Source organism: Chanodichthys erythropterus, chromosome 20 (assembly GCF_024489055.1).
Source record: "Chanodichthys erythropterus isolate Z2021 chromosome 20, ASM2448905v1, whole genome shotgun sequence".
NCBI lineage: Eukaryota > Metazoa > Chordata > Actinopteri > Cypriniformes > Xenocyprididae > Chanodichthys > Chanodichthys erythropterus.
The window spans coordinates 30,714,038-30,735,582 of NC_090240.1; the positions used below are offsets into that span (position 1 = coordinate 30,714,038).

The 21,545-nt window shown below is 36.8% G+C and overlaps 1 protein-coding gene across 1 annotated transcript; it reads left to right on the forward strand.

Moving 5' to 3' along the window:
- Positions 1–701: 701 nt before the first annotated feature.
- On the forward strand, positions 702–21,195 carry si:ch211-225h24.2 (uncharacterized protein LOC564539 homolog). Its single transcript, XM_067371102.1, has 4 exons — positions 702–1,011; positions 9,760–9,807; positions 16,348–16,463; positions 18,598–21,195. The coding sequence occupies exons 1-4, from the start codon at positions 925–927 to the stop codon at positions 19,022–19,024; spliced, it is 678 nt and encodes a 225-aa protein (XP_067227203.1). The 5' UTR covers positions 702–924; the 3' UTR covers positions 19,025–21,195.
- Positions 21,196–21,545: the final 350 nt, after the last annotated feature.

Here is a 21,545-nt window from a genome sequence, read left to right on the forward strand (position 1 = left end):
ATTTATATAAGAAGGAGGAAACAATGGAGTTTGAGACTCACTGTTTGTCTTTTCCATGTACTCTTGTTATTCACCTATGCCAAGGTAAATTCAATTTTCCATTCGATGGCACCTTTAAAAAGTGTGCTTTTTACCACTTTGATTGATAATTTTACATAGCCTACATTTTCAAAGGTGGGTTAAAAGGATAGTTCACCCAAAAAATGAAAATTCTGTCATTTACTCACCCTCAAGTTGTTCAAAACCTGTATGAATTTCTTTGTTCTGCTGTACACAAAAGAAGATATTTGGAAGAATGTTTGTAACCAAGCAGATCTCGCCCCCCATTGACAGCCATAGTATTTTTTCCTACAATTGAAATCGATGGGGGATGAGATTTGCCTGGTCACAAACATTCTTCCATATCTTCTTTTGTGTTCAGCAGAACAAAGAAATTCATACAGGTTTGGAACAACTTGAGGGTGAGTAAATGACAATTTTCATTTTTGGGTGAACTATCCCTTTAAGTGTCAAATTTTTGAGACTCGCTAAAGTCTGCTTGGAATAAATGAAAAACTTCTACACTTTCTAAAACTCACTGACTGTTCATGATAAGACCTCCTGTCCGGGTGGGAGGGTCTGAGGGGGGCATCGCCCCGCCCACGTTGCCATGACAACTAGTTGATCAGCGGCAATCTGATCCATGATGGGAGGAGCGGCGGTCCAGGTGCTCCAGCCAACCGTGTGCTCAGACGATCATCAGAAGAAGATAGTGGGCCGGAGGAAAGTGTGCGTGTGGGGTGTTGCGAAGGGCAGGGCGCGATCACAGTCGGGTTATTGTTCTGATTTAACCGCTGCGATCTCCGCACGAAGAGTCTCAACTGGCATCTCATGGGCTTGGAAATACTGTGCTTTTGATATACAGCGGATCTGCCTGCGTGGATAATGTTCAAGAAGAGCAAGAGCAAAGTTCTGGTGGATGAAGCGTCAGAGGAGGACGACGTGTCGTGGCATCACGAGCACGCGAGGAAGGTAAGGTGGGATGTTGCCCGTGGGCTTCAAACTTGAGAGACCAGATGTCTCATTGTGTGGCTGTGTCACATTTCTGCCTGTATAGTAACTGTATTGTTTACAAAGCGTATTCGCCCCCGAGTGAGCCAGAAAGTCAGATTATGACAACACGAGTGAAACAATTAGTTATGAAAATATCTGAAATTTAAATGATCCTCTTATTGATGTGTCCGCCTTGTTTTGAAACCGCTCTTTCATGACAATATGAAGTTTTGGAGAACCACAAAAAGGTTATTTCAGTACGAAGTGTATGGATAATACTGGAAAATTAAGCATGCAAGTGTAGGAAAAAGAGAGTATTGTTGAATGAGACTAGGAATATGAGATGAAAAGTGCTGAGAGAGTGTGGTACAGTGTGTTTACATGCTTTTAAATGTCATATGTATTAACCAGATTGTCATAGCCAGATTAGGCCATATTTTGGATTTTAGAAATCAGAATGGAATCAGTTGGCCTGTATTAATCAGAGTTTTGGGTCATGGAAACATCTTATTTGGAATAGCCTCTACATCACAACTGAATGTTTCTTTGTATATTGTAATCGGCCATTACTGTAGGGTTGACCAATATGAGTATGGAATGAGACAATAGGACAATGAATTGAGCATTTTGAGTATGATATTATAGAAGAATATAGTCCAGAATAGAGTATTCTCAAGTATGAGTGACAGTATGCCAATATAGAGGTTACAGAAGCAAAATAAGAAAACATGCTTTTGTAAGTCATATGACATAAGTCGAAATTGTCATTCATGAGATCAAAAGTCAATATTATGACTTAAAGGTCCCGTTTTTCGTGTTTTTTTTTTTAAGCTTTGATTGTGTTTATAGTGTGCAATATAACATGTGTTCATGTTTCGCGTGTAAAAAAACACAGTATTTTTCACATAATTTACTTATCTGTATACCGCTGTTTCCACTGTCATAAAAACGGGCTGATGACTTCCTTGTTCTATGAAGTCCCTCCTTCAGAAATACATAACGAGTTCTGATTGTGCCAGCGGTTCTTGTGTTGTGATTCGACAAGGAAAGGTCACGCCTCTTACCATAACGTGGAGATGCACATAGTTTTACATGTGGATTATTGTGGTGTTGTGAATGAACACAAAAGATAATAATTCCCGAGAGACTGAACTCTTTAATCTCCACAAGCAGCGACAGAAAATGTACAACGTTAGCACTCACTCAGAAGAGTACCTCCTATGGAAAACAGCCATATACATAAACATAGTCCCCTCTTGTGGCCATTATGTGCACTGCAGTCCAACATTAACTATTGCAGTAAGGATACCACAATTATAATTTTCGGGAACCGAGTTAAACATAAATTGTAACCATTGATCTCTAAGTACAGCGTCCCTGGGAAGGCCAAACAAAGGTGATTGGACTGCGGGATGAAAATAACAGCGTTTCGACGACATGGCGACAAACACACTCTACAAACGCAACTCTTGCTCTTCTCCGTGGGAGCGCAACAAGACCACGCCCCCTTTTTTTGTGTGTTCCTGTGGGCGGAGGTTAGTCAAAAAACTGTTTTAGTGACGTCATTAAAGAAGGAAGTAGAGGGATGTAGTCCAAACTGGCCGTTCGATGTAGGCGACTTCTGTTAACTAAAATATTTCGCTTGGCATTGAACTTTGAGCTTTAAAATTGTACAGATTTTATTTATACTCTAACAACAACATTATACACTAACTAAAGTTTGAAACATGGGATCACCAAGAACGGGACCTTAAGAGTTATGATACTTAAAAGTCAATTCTGACTTAAAGTCATTGACATAAAAAGTCAAAATTACAAAATGTTGAAATTGACAGTCGTAATTTTGACTTTTTATTTAATAGTTTATATTTTTTGATCTCATAATTATGGCAGTCATAGTAAAAACTTAAAAAGTTAAAACTCAAAAAGTCTAAATTATGATATACTAAGCCATAATTATAATTTAAATATGGAAGCTTGTTTCCACCATGGAATAAAACTATTTAAAATATAATTGCAATTTTTTTTTTTTTATCCCACAATTGTGACTTTTGTTTCTGACCATTGCGAGAAAAAAGTCAAAATTGCAAGAAAAAAGAATTGAGAGATATAAACTCACAATTCTGACTTTTTTCCAGTAGCCCCTCACTGCAAAACACTTGAGATCCAGGGGGTGGAGTCGGGTAGGTTAAGGGACATGGAAAGTAGGAGGAGTTTGATCCAGGGGGCGGAGTCAGGTATGTTAAAGGACATGGAAAGTAGGAGGAGTTAAGCTGCATTCACGTCACCTCGTATTTACCGGAATCTTGAAATGACAACACGTGACGTTATATTCGGAGCTGTTCATGTCCTTTTGGTCCTTGGACTGGGAATTATGCATTTCCATGGCACCACTATCAATGCCTAATAAATCAATCTACAGTGGTCAGGTGATACAGCGGCCACGTGGTACATCTGGGAGCTTTCAGAAAACTCCCAGCTTACAAGCTGTAATTACGAGCTCTACGAGGACGTGAACGCTTTTTACAAGCTAGAATCTTGTAACTACAGGAATTACGAGGCCGTGTGAACGCTCCTTTGGATCCAGATCCAGGGGGTGAAGATGGGTAGGTTTAGGGATATGGAAAGTGGGAGGAGTTGGATCTAGATCCCCTGGATTTTGCATTCTGCAGTGAGGACCATCTCCTTTTTTCTAGCAATTGCGTGTTTATATTTCGCAATTTTGACTTTTTTTCTTGCAATTCTGACTTTTTTCTCGCAATTGCGAGTTTATATCCCGCAATTCTGACTTTTTTCCTCAGAATTGTGAGATATAAATTTGCGTGTTATAAAGTCAGAATTGCGAGATATAAACTCGCAATTGTAATTTAAAAAAAAAAGTCAGAATTGTGACATTCTCAAGAAGTCCCAATTATCTATTGTTTTATTCAGTGGTGGAAACAAGCTTTCATATTTAAATCAAAACTTAGATAAATACTGAGGCTTTTGTCATCATATAATTTTGACTGTTTATGTGTTTATGTTTATGTCATATACCATTTTTTCTTATGTGGTGGAAATTGGCTTCCATAGTCATAAAATATACATGATGTTGTATATTCATGTTTCACTGCTAAGTTTGAGCCAGTGCTGCAATATGAATGATCATGTTCTGATTTTCATGGAATAGATCATAAATTGATCTTAATTAAATGTGGTTCTGCCTTGGCTGAGTTTAAAGCAGATTCATGGCATTTACCGCCGTCCTCCCTTTCAGATGTAATGTTCTGTCAGCTGTTAGACTGCAGGAGTTAGATAAGGTCCCTACAGCGTAACAGCAGGAGACGGTTGCAGATAAGCTTTCTTTCTCTCCCCCTCACACTCTTTTTTTTTTTTTTTAATGTAATTTCAGAAGCTTGCACTGAAAAGTTAAAAATTCTCACTGTGTTCTGTGGCCAGTGTGACGGCCTTGATTAGGCCGCAGTCACATTCTTCCAAACAGAATTTGTTCCACAACATGTTTTGGATCTCAGAGATGGGAAAGAGAGCAGTCAAAAGCTCTGATACCCTTGTCTGATAGAGAGAGACATTATGACAAACTAACCTAGCTGCTAGACCAAACTGTCTGATGGTTTGTGACCAGGTTGGCCCACTTCTTTTACTTGGTAAAAGTTGTCATTTGATAGGAGACCAATGCCACTTCATAAAATCCAGATTTTTTAATATTATATGCAGCAAATATGTTACCCTAACTGCTGCTTATTAAATTAATTAATTTGACAATTGAGTTGATGAGGTGAATGATTATCAGACGTACAAAAAGTACCATGAGGTTTTTAACCATGGTATTACCAAGTGTACCAAGTAAATACCTTGATTTATTTCAAAGTTCCATAATATCTAATATAAAGTTCATATGTATTTCAAAATACCATAGTAATCATCTTATTCCATCACTGTACCATGGTACTTTGGTATATATCATGGTACTGAATGTTTACATTTTGATTTTTTTTATGTCATAATTGAGATTTACCAAAGCATGGTACTTAAAAAAAAAGTCCTTAAAACACACCTGTGGTGCTACCATGTTTTTTTGGGACGTGTACCATGGTTTTCTTAGACTTACCTTGGAGCACCATCATGTAAATACCATGGAACATGAATTTCTAGTGCCATAGTATTACCATCTGTACCACTGTACTTTTTAAGGGCATGCAAAGAATACCATGGTACTATCCATAGTAGGCCTACATGTCTACAAAATGCAGTATTACTAAAATAAATTTCCAAATAACCATTATTGCCATATAGTGTTGTCAAAAGTACCGACCGTGATACCAAGTATCGCGATACCAAGCGATACCTAGTCCAGAGTAATTCCAATATATCTCAAAGTACCATGGTATTTTATGTTTTAAAGCACATTACAGTTTTGCACATTGTCAAAAGTACCTACTGCGATACCAAGTCGGTACTGAAATTTTAAAAATGCGACGCTTTGAGCACTGTTGAGCGGATTCGTAAACACCTCTGATTGGCTATTGTGTTCACGCGCTCAACAGATACATCTGTGATTGGCTACAATTATCAACGCTTCAGAAACATGTTGTAAATAGACATCAATGATGCTCTTCACCAAGCGCTTACACCGATACACACATGAACGTTTGAAAGCAGGCATCTATCGCAAACCAGTCCACTGATAGACGCCTGCTTTCAAACGTTCATGTGCTCAAAGCGTCACATTTTTAAAATTTCAGTACCGACTTGGTATCGCAGTAGGTACTTTTGACAATGTGCAAAACTGTAATGTGCTTTAAAACATAAAATACCATGGTACTTTGAGATATACCATACTGGTTAACATTGGTATTTACACACTTACAAAAAAAACCACTTTTTTTTTTTAGACCATGGAAATATCATGGTTTTGTTGGAATTACTCTGGACTACCATAGTATTACTATTTGATACTGTAGTCAAGTCAGGTCAAATTTATTTATATAGCGCTTTTACAATTGGTAATTGTTTCAAAGCAGCTTTACATATTAGAAGCACAGAAAAAAGGGAAGTGGTTAAAATAAGCTGTACAAACAAGCGTGGTAATATGTAACATATACAAGATGGTGCTACATTAAGCCAATGTCGGCTGACTCCCAGGGGTGGAAAAAAACCCCTAGGAGAAAAACCCAGCGTGCTAGCAATGGGAAAAAAGTCCTAGGAGGGAAAAAACCCCTTGGAAGATATATATAATATATGTAAATGGATATGGAGATCAAAATCTGAATTATACATTTTAAAAATCTGAATTATACATTTTAATTCTGTACCATGATACTGCCACAGTGCTTTTTTTTTTTTTGGAAAGGCGTGCAAGGTACAGCGAATATACCATGAAATTACACTATTACTATGATAAATGTCCAAATAACCATTATTTCCAGAGTATCATATCCAAAAACATGGTAGTACTGTGGTTCTTTTGTTATTCAAGCTTGTTGCTCGTTCAGTGTTGGTACTAGGCTTGTGGTTGTGGATTGTATATTGGAGAGGGGAAGGAATGTTCTTCAGTCTACAAAGGGATATTTCAGTGAGATCCGCTTCCTTCGGCTGCTAGACAGTTTGTTCACCCAGAACTTGGTATGTAAAGCAGGAAGCCCAACGGATGAGGACAAATGAAACCCTAAACTTCCATACAGATACAGTTCAATTCAGGACTTCTCAGGATTTCAAATTTTGTAGAGTTTCGATTTTCCTCCTATAAACAGGTTTTCATCAAGATGAATGTCCTCTCTGTTCCAGCGGTTTATATCAAGCTATTTCATGAGCGTTGAGTTTATTTTAAACCATGTCAGGGTGCCAGTTGGTAAACATCATTATTTTGAGGTGCAGTCTTGTTGATACTGTGGTTAGTGTTCCTTCATAAATCAACTGAAGGTGGAATAAATGGACTCCTCTGACCCCATGTTCTTCAATCATAAGCTTTTTTTCAGGAAAGTCAGGTCTGAGCTGTCCTTAATATGCCACAATCATAAGAAATGACAGAGTCCAGAGGGTAAATGACTTAAAATATCCCAAACATTCTTCTTTGAGTCTGAGCTTCACTCCTTCATTTATAAATGAGCACTCGGGAGAGTATTCGGACTGCAATCAGGCCAAGTGTTTTGGTAAGTCGGGGTGGAGGTGTGTGGCATTGATACAATGAGTCAGAGGGAGTAAAATGAAGGAGGCAGAGGATTGTGGGTAGGGGGAGGAATGACATGGACATTGCAGAACAGAGGTTGATCTTTCTCTCTCTTTGAATAATATTCTGCCTTCAAGTCGTATCAGAATTATAATGTTTGCTCTGGATTTGCTCTTTGAGCTCTGACTTTTTGTGTTGGCGGAAGAATAAGCAAGGGTATATATTTAAAAAATTTTATATACTGTAGGTATATAAAAGATTTTGGGTCAATAAGACTATTTAATGTTTTCAAAAATAGTCTCTTCTGCTCACCAAGACTGCATTTATTTGATCAAAAATACAGTAAAAACGGCAATATTGTGCAATGTAATTAAAATGTAATTTATTTCTGTGATCAAAGCTGAATTTTCAGCATCATTACTCCAGTCTTCAGTGTCACGTGATTCTTCAGAAATCATTCTAATATGATGATTTGCTGCTCAAAAAAACATTTATTATTATTAATGTTGAAAACAAACTTAAGATTTTTGTTGAAACATGATTTTTTTTTTTTTTTTTTTTTTCAGGATTCTTAGATGAAATTTATTTTGTAGCAATATAAAATCTCTGCTGTCACCTTTGATTAATTTAATGTACCCTTGTTGAATAAAAGTAACGTTCAAAATGTTTTATTGACCCAACTCCCAAGGCAAAGATGTCAGATTTCTCCAGGATTTATAGACCTCTTTGGTTATAATTAGGTTTTCATTGTGAATGTTGGTTTTACAATGTAGTGTGTGCACATTTGTGTGCTCTTGATGAGGAATTGCAATAAAACCTACACTAATTTAAAAGAGTGGCAGCCTTGTGTGACAAAACCACATTTCCCACAATTCCTTATGGCAGATAAAGCATCAATTACACACCTTTTGTGTGCTCTTTAAGTATAGAGTACCTCAGAGATGACGTGTGTTTGTAGGCCGGGTTAAATTAGCGGCGCACGGGTTCCCTCGACTGAAAGCCTATGCATTTTTCCCATAGACTTTTGAAAAATCGCAAAAAAATAAGCTCTGTGTTTAACAAAGGGTTATGACACTTACACGTTTTGTCTATCAAGATAATCTTTACAAGTTAACACAACATTTATACATTTTGAAGCCTAAATAAAGTCGTCAGATATAAAAAGCTAACAGTAGGCTATAAACGGACTGCAGCACACCATGGTCGCGGATCAACGTCGTCACCACCAAGCGTCCTCAAACTTTATTTAACAAACAACTTTATTTAAAAACATGCTCGCTGATTATGATCTGCGCTGTGTATGAATACTTATCCACTTTTTCATGAGAAATGCTGTCCAAATGTCCTGTTTGTCATGACGACGTCTAAAGTCCCCGCCAAAGGAAGTAGTCCCTTTTAGCAACTTGTTAGCAACCGCCGTTTTTAAGACACAATAAAGGTTTAAAAAATCACAAGCGGATTATAACTGGTGTGTTTTATGTCATAGATCAAAACGTGAAAGTATTTAGAGGCTTTGTTAACCACAGACCTTATTTCAGGCGATTTAGCAAAAACCCATTCAAAAAACCCATAGACTTTACGGCGATGGAACCATCAAAAACACGTCATCCCTGAGGTACTCTATAGCGAATAAACTTATGCCGTGGTCACACTAGACTTTGAATGTGCAAAATTTCTTCAGATGCTGCAACGGTCGAGATATGACATCATGGTCTACAGCGTTTTTGTTTGTTTTTTTGATTATTAACATGAATTCAACATATAATAATACATTCAAAATGTTAAAATGTACAACCTCCTCCACTTTACTACAAATTCAGCTAAGAGGTCATGCCGCGACGAATCGATCTTCTACTGGTCGCACGTCTTCACATGATGCAAATTCGCAGGTCAGAGTTCACCAAACTTGAAATTTGGAACGCAACGAAATGCAAAACTTTTTGCATTAGCTTGCGTTTCCGGTCTGTCGCATTTGCATGCGTATGAATGGAAGTCAATGGAATGAAAAGTGTGGTGTGACCGCACGTTTACACCAATTTATAAGGATGACAGCCTTGGGTGACAACTACATTTCCCATAATACCTTGTGGCAGATAAAGCATCAATTACACACCCAATGTGCATCCTTGGCTCTTCAGTTTGTTGGACTAGTGCTAAAAATGTCCTGTCTGAGTGGGGAATTGCAAAACAGAGGTGAGAAGTAGAGAGCCGGCACTAGTGCAGGTGGAGCAGGAAGGAAGGGGAAGAGGTCAGACCCTTAACAGGAAGTTGTATGCCGGAGCATTCATGATAGATCGCCCAAAATAGAAGAGCGTTAATGATTACATCAATACTGATAGATCTGATTGTCACCTCAGAATTGAGGCATATGCACCCCATTATGACTGTGTTTGACGGAAACCAAACTCATTTTTAAGTCCTTCACCAAAAGACCTTGTTCACATTAGCGAGCTAAAAATATTCCTTGCATTTGTGTGTGTGTTTGTTACATTACATTAGCATGTGTTTAAGTGTGTGCGCATGTTCTCATTGTGTTGTGCTCCTTGGCCTTTGCTTTTCAGGATAAAGACTCCGAGGGAACAGAGGAAGTTCTGAGCCCCTCAACAAAGGTAAACACACACAGTGCACACACGCATAAAGCCTTATTGCTTTCAACAGAAATGCAAAAACTTGTTGACAGTGTCTGAAACGATACCGAATTAGCAACATTGTCAGGATGTGATGCAGAAAGCCAGATATAAAACACTGAATTTTCTTTTTAGTTTTGTTAGCTCTTTGTGAATGGATGCAGTTAAAGGCAAGATTCATAGTTTGATAGTACATTGTAGAAAGCGTGTGTGTTAATCTGTTAAATGTGCAGAGGATGTGACACATTCTTTCAGAACAATCTGGACAATAGCAAAACATGTCTTGAGACTAGCAAACATTCAGTGGCCTGCTTTCCTTCAGCGGATTGCTGTTAAATGTCATGTCATATTTTTATATTATATCAAATAAATATCTAAACTATTCTCTGACCAATAGAATAAAGTATTTTGCCTTATGTGTAAGCATGGGTTAACGTTTGTATTGTTGGCATGAGCAGCTGGTAAAGCAATAAATACACAATTATACAATACCTCCATTGACAGGTATTCAAAAGTTACTGTAGGCTGTGTCCACAAAGGCGTTTTTTCAAGTGGCTAGCATACTTTTCCAGTAGTTTTCAATGGAAGCACTGTGTTTTTTAAACACAAGGAGCGTAACGAGGCGCTGAACGCCTTTTTTATGTATTTTCACTGTTTTTTTACTGGTCACCTTGAGTTGAACAATGTTCAACTTTGAGTAAAATTCATGTGCTCATCACTGTCACTTTTTAGCAAGCTGTCCAATCAGAGTTGAGGAGGGGCGGGACATATACAACACCAACCAGCTGTCACAAAATTCTTGCTGTACAACAACAGCAACAAGCAGAGAACGGAACTAAATAGATGAGAATTAATATTGCTGGTCTCCGAACATACATATCAAGTACTCTACATTGTGTCGACATTTTTAGTCTGCGAAATTATCTTCGAAATCAGTTATGGATATTCTGCATCATAGCAACAAAGCGTGGCGTCTCAATAATAAAAAAAAAACTCTTCTAGCTGCGTCCGAAATCGCGTACTGTTGAGTAGATACTACATTTGAAATTAAATTTACTTCACGACCGTTGAAAAAGTATATTCTCTATAGTACGTATGCGTGTAGTATGAATGAATTCGGATGTACTACATCCGCTATGTTTACCGTCACATGACCTACCAGCGTCAGTTACGTCCCTTCAACTTTTACAAATCCTCTCCCGTGGGCTCATGGGATATTAAACGCTGTGTCCTAAATCGAATACTACTCTACTATATAGTTTGCGAAAAACAGTATGCGAACAGAGTAGTATGTCCGAATTCATAGTATTCAAAAAACAGTAGGCGAAAAGTACCCGGATGACTTACTACTTCCGGTGAGATTCTGAAGTGCGCATGCGATGGACACTTTAGTATCCCATGAGGCCACAGGAGAGGATTTGTGAATGGAGTTGAAGGGACGTGACTCACGCTGGTAGGTCATGTGACAGTAGAAACATATGAATTCATTCATACTACACGCATTCGTACTGTACTTTTTCAATGGTCATGAAGTAAATTTCAATTCAAATGTAGTACCTACTCAACAGTACACGATTCCGGATGCAGCCAAAGTGTCCATCGTATGCACATTTCGGAACATCACCTGAAGTAGTAATTCATCCGGGTGCTTTTCGCCTACTGTTTTTCGAATACTATGAATTCAGACATACTACTCTGTTCACATACTGTTTTTCGCGTACTATATAGTAGAGTAGTATTCGATTTTGAACGCAGCGACTGTGATACTGAAGTGCTCTTATGTGCTCACAGATTTACATTTTCAGCAGAGCGTCTAGCGTTTTCAGCTAGATAAAATGCTTTGGTGGGCATGTGGCGTAATATGATGAAATTATTTTTCCCAAGCAACATAAATCACAAATATTTCATTTATGTTGTAGTAAATGTTTTTTCCTAGTGAACAGATTTATTAATTTATTCATTTATTTATTGAGGGTTAAGTAAAATTCCCACTAATTTTCTATATAGAGACATTAATTAATAATTCCATATTTAAGTATTTTAACTTTTTTTTTTTAAGTATTTAAATTACCAACTTCCAGGTGGAGAACTACACAACCCCAGAAAAATCCAACAATTTGCAGCAAATCATAGGTCAAAAGATGTCAGCAGTGACTGCCCATTCTAGTTCACCCAAAAATTATTTAACATAAGTCATTAATTAACCTCATGTCGTTCTACACCCATAAGACCTTCATTCATCTTCAGAGCACAAATTAAGTTGTGGTCTGCACTGCGTTCACTGCGTCAACAGCATAGGAGACTGACATGAAAGAGAAGAAATTGATGAATAAAGTTGTAATTTTTGTTTTGTTTTTGCGCACAAAAAGTATTCTTGTCGCTTCATAACATTAAGTTTGAACCACTGTAGTCACGTCGACTATTTTATCGATGTCTTTACTACTTTTCTGGACCTTGAATGTGGTAATTATATTGCTTTCAATGGGGGATTAAAAAAAAAAACTCTCGGATTTCATCAAAAATATCTTAATTTGTGTTCCAAATATGAACGAAAGTGGAACGACATGAGGGTGAGTAATTAATGACAGAAATTTTTGGGTGAACTAACCCTTTATATAGTATGGTTCATTGTTTGCGGTAATCTAGTCCTGCAGCGCGCTATCAGAGCTCTGATACCCTCCACCTTCCCCAGCTCCACCTGCCTAGATCAGATGCGGGATTTATATATGTGTATTTATGCAGCAGCAGCATGTTACATGCTCACAGCAGCGTCTCTGTGTAAGTCCTTACTTGCTCTGCAGCATCAACATAGCATAGCAGAAGTAATCCACCAAGACCAAACACATTAAAGGGTTTATTCACCCAAAAATGAAAAATCTTTCATTTATTACTCACCCTCATGTCCTTCCACACCCGTAAGATATTTTTGATAAAATCTATCTAATGGCTCAGTGAGAACTCCATTGCCAACAAGACAATTAACACTTTCAGATGCCCAGAAAGCTACTAAAGACATTTTTAAAACAGTTCATGTGACTACAGTGGTTCAACTTTAATATTATAAAGCAACTACAATACTTTTTGTGCACCAAAAAAACAAAATAACGACTTTATTCAACAATATCTAGTGATGGGTGATTTCAAAACACTGCTTCATGAAGCTTCGAAGCTTTACGAATTTTTTTTATTTTGAATCAGTGGTTTGGATTGCGTGTCAAACTGCTAAAATCACGTGACTCTGGTGCACCGAACAACTGATTCAAAAACAAAAGATTCAAAGCAGTGTTTTGAAATCGACCATCACTAGATATTGCTGAAAAGTTATTTTCATATTTTTGTTCTGAAGATGAAGAAGGTCCTACGGGGTGTGGAACAACATGAGGGTGAGTAATTAATGACATTGTTCATTTTTGGGTGAACTAACCTTTCAACATTGCCATATTAAATAACATGTTAAAAATCACTGGTTGTAATGTTGTGATTAATTTCTATTTGGAGTTAGAACTCTTTATTGAGTTCAGTGATGGACCTGGATATAGAGATGTTTTGCTATTAAGGAGGTTTACTTCATTTTATTTTGTAGATCTTTAATTTTATTTTATTTTTGGCATTTACAATTTAGGTGATTGGTTTATTAAAAAAATGAGTGCCCAGGAACAAAATTGGCAACATTTAATGTGCACTTGATTTTAGTTTAAATAAATGCTCTTTTTGGACTTGGACGTTATGTATTCTGAAATGTTTTCATAGCACAATGAACTCTTTTAATCTCAAAGGATCATGAGAAATCAATTTTCCTTGATGTGGCCCCTTTAAATAGGCTAAGAGAAAGAGAATTTTACAGTTAGACATCCAGAGAGTTCTGCTGTGTCCTCCAGCGACGGCAGGAGCTCAACCTCAAGTTAAAGCGACAGTTGTTTATTTCCACTGCGTGTTTTACAAAACCAAGCGAAGATAGGGAGGAAAGACAGATGAAGCGATAGACAGAAGCCAAAAGAGAGTGTTGTTTTATTTGAGGTCAAAGACGAGCCAGATCCTAGCGTCTGTTTATTCGATGGAATGAGTAATGTTCCCTAAGTCTCCTAACGCTCATAAATGCTAAATAAATGTGCTGGAACTCATAATAAGAGCCGGACCCGACATAACAAGCATTTATGTGTTGGTGCATAATCAGATGGCATGTTTTAGCAGAACGTTGTGACAGAACACAAAGGTCTTTGGTTTGAAACAAGACAGGGAGTGGCAAATAAAATTAACCACGTGCTTTTACCTTTTTTAGTGTTTGGTACATTTGTGGTGAGTTTAATTCCTCCAGACATGCAGCAACAAATATGAAATATCTGTGTAAGACACAAATGAATGCAATGTAACTTGTAGCTCTTTACATATTCAGAAAAGATGCTTTTGGGTGGATCTCAGAATTTCACCCTAAAAAAAGAAGGGGAAAAGAGAAAAATGTTTGCTTTAAGCCTATTTTAGAACCATTAAAGGTGCCATAGAATGGAAAATTGGATTTACCTTGGCTTAGTTGAATAACAAGAGTTCAGTACATGGAAATTACATACACTGAGTCTCAAACTCCATTGTTTCCTCCTTCTCATGTAAATCTCATTTGTTTAAAAGACCTCCGAAGAACAGGCAAATCTCAACATAACACCGACTGTCACGTAACAGTCAGGATCATTAATATGTATGACCCCAATATTTGCATATGCCAGCCCATGTTCAAGGCATTAGACAAGGGCAGCCAGTATTAATGTCTGGATCTGTGCACAGCTGAATCATCAGACTAGGTAAGCAAGCAAGGACAATAGTGAAAAATGGCAGATGGAGCGATAATAACTGACATGATCCATGATATTTTTAGTGATATTTGTAAATTGTCTTTCTAAATGTTTTGTTAGCATGTTGCTAATGTACTGTTAAATGTGGTTAAAGTTGCTACACTCCAACAGTGTAGCATTAGCCCGTTAGCCACGGAACATAGCCTCAAACTCATTCAGAATCAAATTGACAAACATCTTGTAAAGATCCCTTTGAGGGTTATATTAGCTGTGTGAACTTTGTTTATGCACTGTTTTATAGTCGAGAGCTCAGGGGCAGGGAGCGTGAGGATTTAAAGGGGAAGCGCACTGAATTTGGTGCATAGTTAATGATGCCCCAAAATAGGCAGTTAAAAAAATTAATTAAAACAAGTCTATAGGGTATTTTGAGCTGAAACTTCACAGACACATTCAGGGGGCACCTTAGACTTATATTACATCTTGTGAAAGAACGTTCTAGGGCACCTTTAACATTATTTGCATTACATCATTTAATAATCTGTCAGGGAAAGTTTTGGAGACATTTAAAGAAGTAATAATTTTAATCATTTTAGGATTTTGTTAAAACATTCTTCAGAATGGTTAGAATGATTGATTGTTTTTGATATTTATAATTTATTGTGTAAGCAAACACATTTTACACTTGTTTTTCAGATATTTCCCCAAAAATCATTACCATAATGCAGTAAAAAAAAATCCCATTCTCATTACTGTTATGAAAATAATCCAGTGCAGCAATAATACCATGAAGCACTTAGATTTTAATGAGCATTTTTTGTGCATTACAGTAATGAGCAGGGTTATTATAATTACTAAAACTGAAACTAAACAAACAAAAAAAATCATTACTTGAAATAAAATAAATGTTAACTAAAATAAAATGACAAACGCAATAGAATGACTAAATTACTGAAAATGAAAAATAAAAAGAACTGATTAAAATATGTATAAAGACTACAATAGTATCACAATTAGATCTCATTTACATTATTTCATATTTCATTTACATTATTTGAATGACATCAATAAATAGTATTATTATTATTTATTTTTTCCCCTTTTTCCCATCCAAAATATAGTTTAATTTAATTTTATTTCAATTTTGCATTGAAATATTACCCAACAGTATGACGTGATAAAATAGGAGTTCATTTTTTGTACGTTCGTACAAGGCAGGTCAGAAAAACGAGCAAATTGTGAAAGAGAGCAAGAAATTGTGTCAAAGGTTCTTTCCTATATATAATAAGCTGCAAAGCCGGGCCGGTATTTGAAATCCTGAGGGTCATACTGGACGCAGGCAGGAGGGAGTCTGAAGGAATGTGTCAGATCGCCAAGTGACCCAAAACACACGCACACACACACATACACACGCGTGTCTGCTCAGATATCCTTCCCTGCAGCACACTGTAATCAACATAGGCCTTTCCTGTTTTTACTGCGTGATGCCTTCTGTCCGTCAGATGCAGCTTTCTGCTCCTCGATTCAAGATGAATTGAGTCTTTGTGATTAGTTGTCTTTGTGCCAGGCCTAAACCTGCAATCATCTCTTACCATCCGTATTTCCATCTCACTGAGAAACCAAAGCTGAGCCTTTCTGACACATAACACACACGCAGTCATTTTACCGTGCACTGAACCCTGTTGTATGATTAAACCAAGTGATTTCCTTATGGTTTGTGACTGTTTTTGACCTTTTGTAGGATTCAAAGTTAAAGAAGGTTAAATCAAAGAGAGAAAAAGGAGACAAGAAGTTGTTTCCATCACAGGACGATGAACACATCTTGCTGACAGGAGTCACTGTCTCTCACAGAAGAGGGTAAGACGGCCTTTATTTTCTAAAGTTAGATGAAGCTAGCGAATGTTTTGCAAGCCTAAGAATTTCAATATGTATTTTTAGATGATTATAATAATTTTAGATTATTATACTCAGTAAGTAGGGCTAGGTGGGATGAGCAAAATCTGATACTATCTATATTACAGTAACAATATTTTTTTTTCATAGCTATTTTTGCTGAAAGGTAAACCTAATAGACTTGGTTCCTTTAGTCATTTTTAGAAACGAAACGTGTAGATGTTAGAATGACCATTAGCAAATGTTTTTATGATGTTGAAGAGATGTCAATCCAATGTTTTTGAGATGTTTATCAGATGTTATTAGACAAAGAACATGCTTAAAATAAAACACAATGCTTTCCAGATTAACTGCTTCTTACAGACATCTCGGCATTGGATGTGCTTGCTGGGAAAATTAAAAAAAACCTCATTATCCAAATCTTTTGGTCTGCCTTAAACTTGCACCATTGTTTGAGTCAGAAATTGACTCATTGGGCAGCTGAAGCAAACAAAGCAATGTTGTAAAAGCACCACAGAGCCGCAGTGTTTACAGTCTTTGGGGAAATGAACCAGTGGCTTACTTATAGTTGACTCTGCAAATTAAAGTTGGATTAAAAGGATTTTAACAGTAAAGTTGTACACACAGCACCTTTGAGTGCCTAGAAATGAAGATATTCATTCTGTATGAAATAAAAATAGAAATAAATATATCTTTAGCAATGGAAAATGTCACATGTATGGTTCTGTGCATAAACATAGTGTAACTTTAAATAAGCCCTTCAACCATCAAGTGTCTGAAATGGAAACCGCACCCTGTGGCCCGGCCTCTGTTCTTCCTGCTGAAGCATATGAGGCTGCCTTGTGGCACATAACCAAATATCATACATACAGCATATACTGTGTGTGTATATATATGTATAATATATAAATATAATATAATATGTGTAAAGAAATTAATACTTTTAATGCATCTTCTGAATAAATTGATTAAAAGTGACAGTGATGGCTTTTATTATATTACAAAAGATTTCTATTTTAAATTAATGCTGTTCTTTTAAACTTTCTGTGCATCAGAGAATCCTGAAAAAACTGTATCGCTGTTTCTACAAAAGTATTAAGCAGCAAAGACCCGCCCCCCCCTTAGTTACTGTTGCTTTGTCCGACAAGCCATGGCTCTGTCATGCCACACGCAGTGAAAAATATATCGCGGAGCAAAGAGGACACTGACAACACGTCGACAGACAAGACAGAGCAGGTTACTTATGATATTAAACAAAGTCCCAGCTTTCAAACTGTGTAATTTAAGAAATTCAAACAATAAATACTGTTTTGTGGCTCTTTAATGTGTCATGAAAGATCGCTGTAGCGTCTCAGCTCAAGTGGCTCGTGAATCGATCATTTCTTCCTACTAGTTAATTTATTGCATCAAATAAACATGAATGAACATGAGAAGGAATGTTGTTTCAAATGCAGAAAGATGTGAGTACACACCATTTTTTTCCACGTTCGAGTCCACCAAGGTTAATCTTCAAACTCCTGACTGCTTTGTCGGACAAAATGGCGGACTCGGCGTTATGATTGGTTAGATCGCTTGTCAATCAAACAACCGGCGAAGGGTCGACTGTTTTCAACGTTGATAATAAAAGTAATAAAAATGCTGCTTGAGCAGCAAATCAGCTGATCAGATTTCTGAAGGATCATGTGACATTGAAGACTTGAGTAATGATGCTGAACATTCAGCTTTGGAACAGGAATAAATTACATTTTAAAATATATTTAAAATTACAATAATTATAATATTACATTTTAATTAATATTTCACAATATTACTGTTTTTATATTACTGTATGTACTGTATATACATTATTACTGCATTTTTGATCAAATAAATGCAGTTTTGGTGGGCAAAAATATTTTTTTTCCAAAAATATTAATAATTTATTATTTTCTATTACTTTTTTTAATATCTGCTCTCTGAGATTTATTGAAATGTGCTTATTTGTTAAGCTATTGAATGTTTTTTAGTTATGTAAGCAGTAGCAACGACGATAAGAAATTGTTTGGGTAGAACATTTTCAATTTCCAATGAATCATACTCCTTTTGTTCTCCATCTCAGGTCTGCTAAGAAAAACTGGGAGGACGACAAGAGCAAACCGCACTCAGAAAAAGACAAAGCGCACTGTCTATGGGACAGCATCACCATGACGATGAAGCAAATCACACCTACGAAAAAGATTGATAAGATGGAGGGCTGGGAACCACCTCAGCTGAACGACGGAAAGGAGGAGGAAAAAGATGAGCCGGAGAAGAAGAGGAACGACTCGTCCCCACCGTCTCTGTCATTGTCTCTGCCGCATTCTCTGGGTTTGCCGTCCTGGGTTGGATTGGGTTTGGAGGAGGACTCGTCTCGCTACGCTAGTTTGACTGAGTCACAGACTGGCGGCCCTGCCCAGTGGGCGGCCCGGGCACGAGATAAATTAGCCGCCGTCCGTCGCAGAAGTCCAGCCAGCCTATCAGACAGCAGTTGGGAGGGGCTTAAATGATTTAGTATTAGCATCTGTTAGAATGGCCACACCCCCTTGTGTACAACTCTAATTGGACAGCCCACATATGTGAAAAGTAGGACCCTCAGACCAAGAGTGCCTGCTCCAATGCCTGTCAGTCCCAAATATTTTTACTTTTTAATTTGATATGAAATTCTTTTCCAACTTTTGAATGAAGCTCCTTCAGAGAAATCACTGGATGTACTCGCAGTTGGTGTCTGACATCACTGTCGATTTCTAGATTACTTTTAAAGGCCATTTAAACACTTAAAGGGACAGTTCACCCAAAAATGAATTTGCTCACCCTCATGGTGTTCCAAACCTGTATGAATTTCTTTCTTCTGCTGAACACAAAACAAGATATTTTAAAGTATGTTGGTAACCAGACAGTTGATGGCACCCATTGACTTCCGAATCCATAGTATTTTTTATTTTATTTTTTTCCTACTATGGAAGTCAATGGCTAACTGTTTGATTACCAAAATTCTTCAAAATATCTTCTTTTGTGTTCAACAGGAGAAACTTGTACAGGTTGGAACAAGATAAGGGTGAGTAAATGATGACAAAATGTTCATTTTTGGGTGAACTATCCCTTTAAAGGTACAGTTCAGGCGAAAACGAACATCTTGTGAACATTTGTTTACCCTTATGTCCTTCCAAACCCGTATGACTTACTTACTTTCACTGGAACACAAAAGTAGTCTATCAAAATGCCCCAAGTATAGGCTACTATTGTCCATATAATGAAATTGTAGCTGCTAAAATTACAATAATGTATGATGAATATAGTACAAATGCACTATATTTTCTAAGTTTTCTTTATTTGTACGATACATTTATATGAGAAGCAGTCCCACGTGCAAGTTGCCGTTTACTGCAGTGATCAAGTCCCAGATCATTTTCATTGTAGGAAAAAGAGCAGTCCGCTGAACTACGTCTGTTTGCAGAAGAAAGTCAAACAGGTTTGAAATTACATAAAGGTGAAGAAATGAAGACAGAATGTCCATTTTTAGGTAAGCTGTCCCTTTAAATCCACATTTTATTCGTGCTGGTTAGTGTAAGTGAGGCTGCTGTACCCACCGTCACAGACAAATCGCGTCTCAATCTCCATAATCGCCGCTGAGAGATCGATGCTTGTATGTAATGCTAATATGTCTCATGATTCAGTTGTGGTTAATTTATTCTGCTGTGTAGTTAAGGAGTGAATGTGGACTGAAGTAAAAACGCCTTCAACATTGTAGATTTACAATCATTACTGCCTGCTGAATCACAATCACAATGTACTGTAATTAGCCTACTCTATGCAAACAATTTCCTCGCTATAATCCCAAACTACTTGCTATATTGATCATGCCAACAATGAATTCAGTGCCACTATTTTGTCACAAGGAAGATAATTTACTGTGGCTTTATAAGACATACAGGGAAGAGTTTTAAATTGACTGTATGTGCTCAGTCCTGCCCCTGGAGATTTTGAACTCTAATCAATCATGCTTAAATCATAAATCTTTAGATTAATTTGAGAAAAACAGCATATTCTGGTGTGGATCGGGGGTTGAAACTAAGTTCTGAAGTAGGTTGGATCTCCAGGAATGGGATGAGCATCCAAAACTGGTTAATAATGCTTACGGTAATGATTACCGTTACAAACCTTATTTCTACGCCTTCCAAAGACCTCAAGAGCTGTGCCGTTTTATCATGAAGTACATTTTTTTTTGCTGTGCCTCGACTTAAAAGTCATTATATAGTGTGATCACAATGACATGTTAAACTTCCAACTCCCTCAACATGGTAAAAATGACAATCATCATTTATAAGTCTAATATGAAATGTATTTTATATATCAACCTCAATAAGAGCTTTGGTTTGCTTGAAGAATGTGTCTTATTGCTGATTTTAGGAGATTTATTTATAATCTAAAGATGCTGAGAGAAAGTGGGTTTGCTGCTCGTAGTTGTGCGTAGTAGCTTTATATAATTAGTCCACAAATGGGATTATAAATTGTTAGTTTCAGATTTTGCTTTCTATTTGGGGCCTTTGCGAGAGTCTTGTTTTGATTTTATCTTGATACTACTGAATGTTTTTTTTTTTCTTTCTGTATTATTATGATTTAAATGCCTGTATTACGATGTTGTAGTTCCAAGGGTTCCGAAAAGCTTGTGAATCTAAATAAAGAGTTACACTTTATACTTTGGCCTTGTTTTTGTTTTTCCTCCATTTTTTTTTTTTTTTTTAAAGAAGTCTGTTATGCTCACCAAGGCTTTAAGCTTTATTTGCTTAAAAAAAAAAAAAAAAAAAAAAAAAGTAAACCGCAATATTGTGAAATATGATTGTAATTTAAAATAACTTTTATATTAAAATAGAAAATAATATATTTTTTAAATGTAATATATTCCTGTGCGCAAAGCTGTCATTACTTCAGTCTTCAGTGATCCTTCAGAAATCATGATAATATGCCAATTTAATCCTTGATAAATATTTATTATCAATGCTAAAAACAGTTGTTCTGCTTAATATTTTT